Genomic DNA, 11803 nt, shown 5'->3' with positions numbered 1-11803 from the left:
AGAAAAAAGTGAGCTAGTTGAGTGAAGTATAGAGCGGGAGAGAGTAGAGACTGACAAAAAAAAAAAGCAAGTAGTGACTAGTTCACACGCACGCCCATCCAATCACATAATCACATAGACATCACTATTATTCACCACTTCCTCCAACTTCTTCTTTACTACCACTTGTACACCTTTTCCTTTTTACCTGGAAAACCCCTCCACCCCTCCTCCCACACGTGCAAATCACACGTGCCACTAACCGTCCTGTTTACGCCACGTGTACCCCCTCCTCTACGGACCGTCGCTGCTGAATTCCACGTCACCACCTGCCCCTCCTCTCTCTCTCTCCTCCACCCACCATTAAAACGCGTCTCTCTCTCTCTCTAAAATACTCTCCTTTGCCCTTAAGTTTTCTCCCTCTCTATTTATTTATTTTTCTCTCTTCTCTCTTAAAACCACTATTCGGTGCTTTCCTTTCCCTTTTCAAAAACCCTAACAAAGATTTTTCCCCAAATCAAAAAATCCGTTTCTTCTTCCCAATTCACACGAAACGTTTCGCGGCTTTTCTTTTGCAGATCTTTACACCATCATCATCATCGGTCTTTGTTGTCTTCGAGGTTTTTTCATCTCTCTCTGTCTCTCTCTCTACCAGGTGAGTCGTCCTAACTCGATCCTGAGTCAACTCTAGGGTTTCCACGATCATCTTCTAATTCTGTTTACACTTTTTGCTCTCGCTTTCGTCTATTTGATCTTTGATCGCCTTTCTTGGCTCTTGATCTTTCATTTGATTAGACCAAAAAAAAGCTTTCAATTTTGTGTCTTTCTTGTTTATGTTCCTATTAGAATGGAAAATTCGCTTTAAAATTAAGTAAAATAGTGGAATTAGCTACACTATAGTGAACATTCTCATATTCTTGGTAGCCAATTTTTAATTTTGTTAGGGATTTGTTAGAGAAAGCTATTAAATTTGTGTGTTTTTTTTTGTGTTTCTTGATTTATTTCTCTTCTTTTTTTTCTTTTTTTTTTTGGTTATTGGAAATGTGTGGTGTGAATTTGCAGCTAGAGCTTGTGTTTGAGGGCCAATCTTTGTGGTGGATAATCCGGTAAAATTCGACTACTTAAGAGGGTTAAAAATTGTTGTAAGTTTAAAGTAGTAGGAGGGTCTGGTCTGGGTCTCATGAGAATTGTCAGGGGAATGCAGAGATCGTTTGGCATTGGCGAGGAGCACAGCAGGACACTTGGCTGGAAGAATAAGTCATTCAGCCGTGGGATTGGCGTCACCACGCCCAAAGCTAGAACGCGTGATAAACCCATGACTTGGTTCTCAAGTCTCTAAAAGCTTTTGGGGGCTTTTGGGGTGTGTGCTTGCTTGTGTGTGAGAGTGTTCAGGAAGGGTCAGGACAGATAAAGAATTTATACGTGAATTCGAATATATAAAATGACTCGGATTTTGGTTCAGCGAGGTGGTTCTGCTTCGAATGCTGGTTCTTCTTCAAACCCGAATAGGAATTCCAATGCTTCCTTCCCTGGCTCTTCTTCGGCTCGGCCAGAGCCGCAGCCTCAGCCTGCTCCTTCTCCTGTGAAAGATGAGGAAATTATGGATGAGGTGCAAGAACAAGTTGTGGTGGAGGAGATCTTGGAGTTTTGTGGGACTAGTGACAATAAGTCAGCGAAAAGTGATGATCTTTCGGTGGAAAGGGAAAGCTTTTGTAATGATCAGAATGAGGGGCTGAGTGATGAAAGTGCAGATAGTGAGAAAGCTGGCAGTGATGAAAGTATGGGTTTAGGAGAGTTGATGAAAGGGATGGGAGGGCTGAGAATTTCAGAGAGGCTTGCAGTTGAAACGGAGGGTTCAAGTGGTGATTCTTCAGTGACAGTTTGTGGTAGTTCGCATCCACCCCCTCCGCCTGTCCCACCTCCAAAACCTTCATCGGGAAACTCGACTTCTAGGAGATGTGTACCAGGAAATTCAAATGCAATGCGGATTGGATCTTCTAGAAGAGCAGTTGCCTGGCCTGTTGTTTCAACAAGGACTTCACCCACTGGGTCACGGCCTAGTTCTCCCAGGTCTCATGGTGAAAGCGAGGGGTACAATAGCTCTGATGAGCAGAATCCTTGCTATGTTTCATCCTATGATGATAACGTAAGTTGAAGGTTTTATATTTACTGCCAAGTAAACAAGTGTTGCATGTCTTTTCTCTTGTGGTTTGAACAATTTAAATTCAAGTAATAAATTTGCCAGCCCCCACCTTATTTACAATGTTGAAGTTTGTAACTATTTTGAATTACACAAGCCACCCCAATTCTGTGTAGAACGTTGAACTTTTCACTGTTTTATTGCCAAAATCTTTGCTACCTCTACATTTTATTTAGTTGTATCCTTCTATCTTGCCTAGGGAACTTGTTAGTGCTAATTTTGTTTTTGTTTTGTTTCGTTTATGTTTATTGCCGTGACTTAATGCAAAGCCTAGCAGGTTGCATATTCTGTGTTGAAGTTGTAACCCTAACTTTGATGTTTTGATTTTTGGCTTAATCAGACACAGTATTGTAAATTTCCATATGCATCTTTTTTCAGGAAAGAGAACGGCAATTTGAGATTGATATTAGAAGAGCAAAAGGGTTTGAAGTCAAGAGAATGCTGGAGGATGGAAATTGTCTCTTCCGTGCTGTAGCAGATCAGGTTTATGGGGACTCAGAATTGTATGATTTGATCAGACAAATGTGCATCGACTATATGGTAAGATAATTCTTATGTGCATTTTCTTCTTGTTAACATGTTTATGCACTGCTGAAGGTCTAATTGTAATAACTATGTGTTAGCTACATGGTAATTTATTAGATACCAATTGAAGTTGTTAACGTAATTATGTGCTTTACATATAATGAAAAGAATTTGAAATATCTTAAAAGAATAAAGTTGAAAAAAAAGTCTTTATTGGGAGAATACTTGATCAAACTTTGTAAGTAAACATTGGATAAAATAGCATTGTTCCCTAAGCTGACCACTTTTCATTAGTAATTGGTGTTGCATGTGTTACTTGTAGATAATTTATCAAATTTTGATTGGTTGACTGTCATATATTATGTAAGTGGGCATCTCGTCCTGCATTGCAATTTGCTGTTGGTGAGTTACAATAATTTATGTGTCCTGAAAGTGGAGGAAAAAAAATTAGGGAATTAAATTTTTATTTTTATTTTTTAAAAGGAGAAAAAGAGTAGAGTATGTTATCTTTGGTGCACCAAAAAAGAGTAAAGATATCAAGTAAGATAGCATGTTGGGAATGTAGGTAAGAGATTTTGAATGTTGGGAATGTAAAACAAATAATTTTTTGGGTAATGAATTGTATGTTGAGATGTGTATTAGTTGTAATGATTTTTGTGTGGACAATTATGGTATTTAAATTTAAAAAGTAGTAATAACATATAATCGTGTCCATTTTATTCAAGCAATTAATTAAATTCTATTGGCTTATAGGAGAAAAGTCAACAAGATTATCTTTTTTTCTTTTTTTTCTTTTATTTATTTATATTTACTTAAGTTGGGTCATTATTCTACTATTGGTAAGTTTACGCATGCACTTAGCAGGTTTTGAACCCACAACCTTACCCTCCACCCTTTTCTTTTGGAGTGAGATGTCATTTGAGCTACAAATCTTTGGTCTAAATTGAGTCATCAATGAACCTATAACAGATATACTTTATTTCTTTATAAGTTCAATATCATTAATTTGATGTGATGGTCCAACCTTGGTTGGGCCTCTAATCTTTAAACCTCACTTTTTTGACTGTTTGAGTGGTCCAGTATGTAAAACCACAAAAATAGCCCTTGCATGTGCTGAACTACTGGATATCTTTCTTGGGATATTACTTCTTTCACCTCTTGATAACTGATGTGCTTTCTCTGAATAACTAATACTTTCCTAAAGTAGAAGTTCAATTTTTAACATAAACCTCACTTTTCCCGAAAAATTAAATGCAATTCATCTCAAAGTTCATGGAACTTTTGGATAAAAGCACAAAGTTCATTGGTGTTATGAGAAAGTACTATTGCTCATTAATTTCCACCTGGTTTGTAGTTACCTCCCCACCCATGGATAGGCAACCAATGGTGTTGCTTCTACTGTGTGTTTTAAAATCATAATTATGACCAAATTATGGAATTCAGCCTAGGTTGTAGAAAAAAATTTCGTTGGTGTTATGTGAAAGTAGGGTTATTTAAAATTTATTTTTGGATTCTTCTTGTCTATATCTGCTGAGAAAATTATGTAAGTACTTGTACGTTGCAACATTCATATTAGTCAGACAATGTTTAGGATCATATTGTGGTTCTTAGGAAGGAATAAAGATTTGTTCAATTGTGGGTTGGTTAAAATTGGCACATGTCATGCAAGTTTATTTCAGGTGCTTCAATTACCGCAGCTGCCTTTTTATAGAAGGAAATAAAAAAGAAAGACTGAAAGAGGGAGGGGGGCAGGGGGGGAATTGGGGCTTATTGTTAATTACAGATATTTTAGGTGCATGAGTGTTACTACCTGGGGAATTGGAGTTTCTGACTTCTGTAGATACTTTTTAATGCGAAGCATGGGGTAATACTTACCAGCTTTTACTTTATTCAGGAGCGGGAAAGAGATCACTTTTCTCAATTTATAACAGAAGGTTTTACATCTTATTGTAAGCGGAAGAGAAGAGACAAGGTATGTACTCTTGCAATTTAAGTAGTTTATTTTTTTGATATGTCAGTTTTAGAGCACAATTTTTCAACATTTATAAGGTTTCCTCATCACATGTGACCATCCCATTGTTCTCGTGCACCTTGAGTCTGTATTATCTCTTATTCTGTTCTGCTTTTGGTTTGGGTGAATCTCATTGTCATTATATATCATGATGTAATGAATCTTGGAGGGGTGGTGTATAGCATATCATCAACAAGCATGTGACCATTTTTTATAATTAATAATGCACTCAAGATGACAAGGTCGAGTTTGTAAGATTATTTATCTTTTAGCAGTTAATTTCTGTTTCTAAAATGTTACATGGCAGTGACTCGGTCCTTATTTTAAATCGTTAGTTATGATGGTCCACTAACCATCATGGCCTAGTTGTGGTCCAGGTCAATTTCTTGTCTTTTCCAATGACAATGTGAATCTTTATACTCTTTTTATCATTGGTGGCAGGTCTATGGAAACAATGTGGAGATCCAATCCTTATCTGAAATGTATAATCGGCCAATCCATATTTATTCCTATAGCACAGGTGATGCTCTGTTAATATGATTAATGATACTGACATTCTCCTGTGAACTTTTGCCATATACATTGTTCTAACATTTTTGCTGACTTAACTTAAATGCAGAACCTATCAACATCTTTCATGGAAGCTATAACACGGACACACCACCCATTCGGCTAAGTTATCATCATGGGAATCATTACAACTCTCTTGTTGACCCACGCCGTTTGACCATTGGTGCAGGACTTGGATTCAGCTGTCTTCATGGGGTGAGTCTATGTGCTAGGCACTGCATTTGTCTAATATAACTTTATTTTTTCTTATCTTACGTGTTACTATATGCTGATGACATTCAGAATTTTATTTTTTGAATGAACAAATAAATAGAGAGAGAGAGAGAGAGAGAGAGAGAGAGAGAGAGAGAGCATCATTTAGTTGGTAATTACTAATAATTAGCGGAACAGCTGGAGAACTCAAAGAAGGGATACTTGTGCAAGCAATGTTGTTTCTTGATTGGTTGACTTATATATGGCAGTATGTTTGTGGTTGTTTCTGCAGAGAAATGTTGATAAGGATCAAGTCAAGGCTGCAATTAAAGCTCAACAGGACCAACAGATTGATAATGTAAGTTTCTTGATCATTAGCATTATGATCTACTAGAATGTTCAACAACAGTATGCTAACAACATAATCTTAATTGCTTCCCAACTTTTCTATTGACAGGCACTTCTAGCTGAGGGTCGATTTTACTCCGACCTTGAGCTCACCGAGAAGGAAATTGAACGCATGGTGATGGAAGCCTCTCGGGCCGAGTATCTTGCAGATGACTTATACAAGCAGCAACTTGGCTGCAGAGAATCTTCTACTTCTGGTGCTGAGCCATCATCTTCTGGAGCTAGTGAGTATATCTATCTATACCAGATGGACTTCACTTCCAATAAGTATATAAATTCTATGACTTGTTAACAGCATTGGGACAATATGGAGTCCAAATGTATCAACATAACTTTGGGGAAAATGGTTTGTTTTCTATTGTTTGCTTTAGGCCTTGAGGATAATTTGAGTGTTTAATTTCACTAGAAATCTCTAATGGTCCATTTGGATTGAGGGGGAGTAAAGTAGAGTTGGCTGGAAATTAGCCTAATTTCTAGCCAATCCCCCCTTCTCCTCTCTTTCTCTTCTCAATCCAAATAGGCCATAAGTTAAAACCAAGAAACCCACAAAAAGTTGGTAGGCAGTGCTAGTTGTGGTAGTGGTGCAAGAGGAGAGAGGTGGTGGTAGGAGTGGGAGGGGAGGAGGTGTTGGTATTGGCCTATAGCAGTTAGGTGATGGGAGGAGGAAAAGAGGCGGTGGTGGCGACTGTGAAGAGAGAGGAGGTGGTGGCGACAGCACAAAGAAGGGTGAGGGAGGTGATTGTAGTGGCATGGAGGAGTGTGAGGTGAGGGAGGTCGGTTATGAAAATGTTTTTATTGATTAGTAATTTTTTGGTTGTACAGAACATCGGAAAACATAATATTTATCTCACACAATTTCAGTGTTAAACTGCCTTTCTAACTGAAGTGGTGTGCCTTGTGAATAATTGGCTTGTCAGGCAGTGAGACCAAGGTGGAATGTGGAAGAGAGCGTGGTGTGCAGAATTCTGTCCTTAGCAACAGCATGCAGACAGTTCTGTCAATGGGGTTCAGTTATCTGCAGATGATTGAGGCCTATAGCTTATTTGGGGAGGATGTTGATTCTATGGTCTGTTACTTGTTAGAAACTGGCAGCAGCGGCAGACGCAAAGGAAAGGCAACTGAATGAGTTTCCAAACCAAGACATGGGCTGCATGTGTATTTGACTTCATCATGCCGAAAATCGTAGCATTGGTTTAATAAAACCATTTCTATAAACAAGAGGCCTGTGAGCTTTATTAATGTCATCTAAATTTAGTCAAATAAAATGTATCTACTAGTGTAATACTTATATAGAAGTAAACTCCTATATGCAATTTAAGTCATTAGTTTGAATAAGCCCTCTGAAATTAAAATGTCTTAGACTAGTAGTGTGGTGATAGCAACAGTCAGGGCCACAATGGTAAGATCTCTGTAATAGTAATGCTGGCCTATTGATAGGTAAAATATGTTAGATTAGGTTGATTTAATGATTGATCACCTTGAAGGCTTCGAGTATGGTTTTTATAACATCATTCGTTTCTAATTGTTCTACACAAAATAAACTAATGAAAAATAAGTTACACCAGACGCACTAGAATTTTGAGGAAAGAAGCTTCTTGTGTGATGACCAGTTAGTTAAAACATAAGCTAAATTACAAAAATCTCCTTTCTGTATTTCAGTTGAAGTGATACTTTTACCACTCGGTTTTCTGTAGTCTGGTCAAAATGATTCAAGGAATGTTGTTTCTTTAAAAGAAGGTTTGTTTTATTTATCTTTTAATATATTTTAGGACAATTATATAATAATTCTGAAATTTAAAATCCTAAGGTTTAGCTAAAAAGGGGGGTTGTTAAGTCTAGTTAATCCACTAAAATTATGGGGTCAATTATAATAGTAGTTTTAAATTACACTCTAATTTCATGTCCTAATTAGTTTGTTAGATATGTATATAATCAAATGGTAGATACTACATCCTAATTTGAAGATTCTTTTGTAATATTCACCTTACCATAATGTCTAAATTAATAAGTTGGTTGGGAGGATATAATACATATGTGGGGATTAATGTGTTAATTTTGAGATTCTCAAAAAAAAAAAGGTGTTAATTTTGACATAATAAAACTCAAAGAAAAACTAAAGATAGTATAGATATTATGCAATTGCAACAAATTGTAATTAACAAAATTAATCAATATCTACTCCGTAGTACCCCTGATTCAATTTGGATCTTAGATTGTAAATGGTAATCATTTTGTTTTTTATAAACTTTGATTGAAAATTAAATCACTTATTCAATGGAAAGAAAAGAAAAGACTCATTCAATTTGGATCTTAAATGGTAAATAGTAATCATTTTGTTTTTTATAAATTTTGATTGAAAAATAAATCACATATTCAATGGGAAGAAAAGAAAAGAAAAGCGAGTAAATTTTTGATCCCTTTAATTCCATCAGAAAATTTTGTAGTGTTGAAAACCCATAAATGTGTTTTGATTGATAGAGAAAGTTGTAAAAACCATAGAAGTGTGATTGTGTTTTATTGAGAAAGAAGAGCTGTAAAAGTCCATATTTTTATCCCAGTCTTGCGACTTCAAACGTCTTTTAGGTAATATACTTGCATCAATTTTATCTATAGGGTTTATATTATAATTTTTGAAACTTTATGGTATTTAATTTTGTACTACCCTTAAATTATAGGGTTTAAAGTAAATTTTATTAAATCAAGATTAAGTTACACGCGGTATAACTTTAAATAAAGTTACATTGTCTGATAACTTTTTATTGAAACAATATTTTGAAAATTTTACATTTGAATTATATATTCTCTATATGTTTAACACTCATGATAAATTTTGTATCAATCAGATATCATTTATTATTTGTTCAACAAATAAATGAGGTTTATAGCTATTACTCCAAAGAGCTGAATATTTAATACAACTTGAACATTGAATTATGGCAATGTTCTTCTCAAAACTACGAAGATAATTAAAGTGATTATTATTGTAAATTAAGAAAGAGATCATATTTTATGAATAGAAAATAAATTACTTATGGATATATTAATTGGTTTGGACACAGCTTGTATCCAGTGCATCTGTGCGCTAGACATAATACAATGCGGACACTAGGGGTGTCTAACAGACCCGGAGACCTGTTCAACCCGCCCCACCCGCCCGTGTCCGACCCGCCGCCACCCGATCCGACGACTCTGGCGGTCGGACGCGGGTTCCGAACTTGCTAACCCGATCCCATGCAGGTCGATTGTCAGTTTTTCCTTTCGAAGCCTGTGACACCCGACCAAAACCGTGGCGTTTCTCTTGTCGATGAGTTATTACGATTTTCCGACCATTTTCGGCAAAAATCAGGTCCAGATCCTTCGAGATCTGGCGAGATATCGCCGTTATCCGACGAAATCTAGGCCAGATCTCGACGGATCCGGCCAGATCTAGGCGAGATCTCAACGAATCCGACCAGAATTCGGCCTAATATGGCCGAATCCGACCAGATTTCGGCCTGATCTCGCCGAATCCGGCCAGATTTTGGCGTCGGAGATGAAACCTGATATCGACCCGAATCAACCGGAATCGACGAGACCCGAACTGGAAAAACCGACCAGATCTCCAGGTCGGTTTCGGGTCAATTTTTTATCCACCCACCTCATTTGGGTCGAGTTCGGGTTGGGCACAAATTCGACCCGACCCGACCCGTGGACACCCCTAGCAAACACAAGTTCAATTTTAGACACCCCTATCATATCTAGTATACAGATGGAGGGGACAAACTCACAAAAGCTTTAAAGCTAAGAGATTTTCTTATGTTGTTTTTGCTTTGTGTTTTTTTTTTTTTTTTTCCAACGGTAAATAGTCGTTGGGTCTGGTTAAAAAAAAAGGGGTAATATAGTAACTTTGCAGAATAAACTTAGGTAGCAAGCTTTCGCTGAGTGGTGGTGGTCGTAATAGGCATCGACAATTGAAATTGACACACGCAACTCTTTCTCCTTCTTCTTCTTCTTCTTCTTCTTCACTCTCTCTTGTCTCTGCAATTGAGACCCCAAACTCTAGGGTTTTTGTTGGCACAGACACAGAGTCCCAACATCAACAGCAACAACAGCAAAAATGTCACAACAGAGTGGGAAGCTAATGCCAAATCTGGACCAACAGAGCACGAAGCTCCTCAACCTCACCGTTCTCCAGCGAATCGATCCCTTCGTCGAGGAGATCCTCATCACAGCTGCTCACGTCACCTTCTACGAGTTCAACATCGACCTTAGCCAATGGGTTCGCCACTATCTCTCTCTCTCTCTCACTCAATTTCAAAATTCTTCGCTTTCTCTGATTTTCTTCTTCTTCTTCTTCTTTTCGTTCATTTTCAGAGCCGCAAGGACGTCGAAGGATCTCTCTTTGTCGTCAAGAGGTAAATTGTTTGGGTCTTTTTGTATTTGTGGGTTGTTGTTAATGTTAATTGTGTGGTTTCGTTAAGATTTTTTTATAAAAAATTTTAAATTTTTTTGTTGGTATGTGAATTTTAGGAATACTCAACCTCGGTTTCAGTTCATTGTGATGAACCGGCGTAATACGGGTTAGTGAATTTCTATGCTGTCTTATTTTGCTGATTGAACTTCCTAATTACTTGTTTGTTTGGTACTATTTCTATTATCTTAGGTCCAATTGTGATATGGTTAGTAGAGTTGATAAACTGCATAGTCTGTCAGGAACTCAGGGGTGAATGCCCCTGGATTACTTGCCTACTGGTTCTGGCTGGTGGGGTCGGGTGCCCGTAGGTTTTTCTGGCTAAAGGCGAGTCCAAAGGTCTCTTCTTTAGAAAGGTTCCATATGTTATTAAAATAAAAAATAAAAATAAAAAAGTAAAAGAATTGCCTTTTGGGGTGCATCAAGTTTTAATTTTTAACAATTTTGGGTGGCATTTGCATTGGCATTGAGGCAAAGTAATACTAATACGATCTCTATCATATTTTGTTTTCGGGTTTGGTTTTATTTTGCCTAGAGAAGGTATCTCTTGTATAGGATACATGCATCCTCCCTCTCATGGTATGTGGGTTCCACACGTTTTCAGATGAAGGATTCAAATATCTAATGCATAAGATAATTATTGACTTTTACCCACCTTGATTTGCGAGCTTATTCATGAAAGGTAGAATGGCAATGATATGAGTATGTTGATTTGGGGATTGAAATTGATCATTTGATATGATTATGCACCATTTTCAATATTGCTTCCTTAAGTAGGATTAAGTTTCACACGTTGCTGCTAACAATTTGGTTCAGAGTTACTAGATTGCTTTTGTGTAACAGGCATATATGTTCCTCCATTTGTTGAACTGAAGAACTTAAGTATGTTGATATAAACAGATAATTTGGTGGAGAATCTATTGGGAGATTTTGAGTATGAAGTCCAGGCTCCATATTTATTATATCGAAATGCTTCCCAAGAGGTGAATGGCATTTGGTTTTACAATGCACGTGAATGTGAAGACGTTGCAAATCTGTTTAACAGGTAAAAAAAAAATGAAATTTTCCCATAGTCACTAATTCTACAGTAATTCATAATCTCATAACACTTTGTTAATTTGACATAATCAAGAGTCTTGTTTATTTTTTAAGCACAACATTTTTATTGACGGACCTCATGGAATCATTACTTCAAATAAGACCCTTTCTGGGGATCTGGCCTTAAGTTATTCCACCATTTTATGGTCTGTGGAGGAACTGTATGAACTGGACTTTTATTTGATGCAATTATTGTCTTAAATGTTTGTTGCAGCTTTTCTTGTGTGCTAATGTGGAGATATGTATGAACATTACATAATCTTTTTCTTTCTTTCTTTTTTCCCCCCTACCTCCTAATCTTAATCTGGTGCAGTATTTCTATTATAAATTGCAGTGAAACTGTTTGTACCCAATAGAAGATTAGGAAAGT

The 11803-nt window shown here is 37.0% G+C and overlaps 2 protein-coding genes across 3 annotated transcripts; both read left to right on the top strand.

Moving 5' to 3' along the window:
- The first annotated feature begins 225 nt into the window (after positions 1–225).
- Positions 226–7391, top strand: LOC112000779 (OVARIAN TUMOR DOMAIN-containing deubiquitinating enzyme 6). Of its 2 annotated transcripts, XM_065773041.1 has the most exons (10): positions 226–634; positions 1042–1085; positions 1184–2125; positions 2558–2719; positions 4599–4676; positions 5157–5235; positions 5335–5480; positions 5770–5835; positions 5935–6109; positions 6803–7391. In XM_065773041.1, the coding sequence occupies exons 3-10, from the start codon at positions 1421–1423 to the stop codon at positions 7009–7011; spliced, it is 1620 nt and encodes a 539-aa protein (XP_065629113.1). In that variant the 5' UTR covers positions 226–634; positions 1042–1085; positions 1184–1420; the 3' UTR covers positions 7012–7391. The 2 variants fall into 2 exon arrangements, with proteins under 2 accessions (XP_065629113.1, XP_065629112.1); XM_065773040.1 differs by having other exon boundaries at positions 1042–2125.
- A 2402-nt stretch (positions 7392–9793) lies between these two features.
- On the top strand, positions 9794–11397 carry LOC136067340 (mRNA-decapping enzyme-like protein). Its single transcript, XM_065773039.1, has 4 exons — positions 9794–10143; positions 10239–10279; positions 10395–10444; positions 11236–11397. Exons 1-4 carry the CDS (start codon positions 9982–9984, stop codon positions 11382–11384), a joined length of 402 nt encoding a protein of 133 aa, XP_065629111.1. The 5' UTR covers positions 9794–9981; the 3' UTR covers positions 11385–11397.
- The last annotated feature ends 406 nt before the right edge of the window (positions 11398–11803 follow it).

The sequence above is a fragment of the Quercus suber genome, unplaced genomic scaffold, assembly GCF_002906115.3.
Source record: "Quercus suber isolate HL8 unplaced genomic scaffold, Cork oak 2.0 scaffold_68, whole genome shotgun sequence".
Lineage (NCBI taxonomy): Eukaryota > Viridiplantae > Streptophyta > Magnoliopsida > Fagales > Fagaceae > Quercus > Quercus suber.
The sequence above is the reverse complement of the archived record's forward strand: the minus strand, read 5'-3'. Positions and strand labels throughout refer to the sequence as shown.

Excerpts from the sequence above, each read along its gene's own strand:
- LOC136067340 (XM_065773039.1), top strand. The coding sequence starts at position 9,982 with ATGTCACAACAGAGTGGGAAGCTAATGCCAAATCTGGACCAACAGAGC. Across the intron at positions 10,144-10,238 it reads ACATCGACCTTAGCCAATGG|AGCCGCAAGGACGTCGAAGG; the intron begins GTTCGCCACTAT and ends GTTCATTTTCAG. Across the intron at positions 10,445-11,235 it reads GATGAACCGGCGTAATACGG|ATAATTTGGTGGAGAATCTA; the intron begins GTTAGTGAATTT and ends TGATATAAACAG.
- LOC112000779 (XM_065773041.1), top strand. The coding sequence starts at position 1,421 with ATGACTCGGATTTTGGTTCAGCGAGGTGGTTCTGCTTCGAATGCTGGT. Across the intron at positions 2,126-2,557 it reads TTTCATCCTATGATGATAAC|GAAAGAGAACGGCAATTTGA; the intron begins GTAAGTTGAAGG and ends ATCTTTTTTCAG. Across the intron at positions 5,836-5,934 it reads AGGACCAACAGATTGATAAT|GCACTTCTAGCTGAGGGTCG; the intron begins GTAAGTTTCTTG and ends TTCTATTGACAG.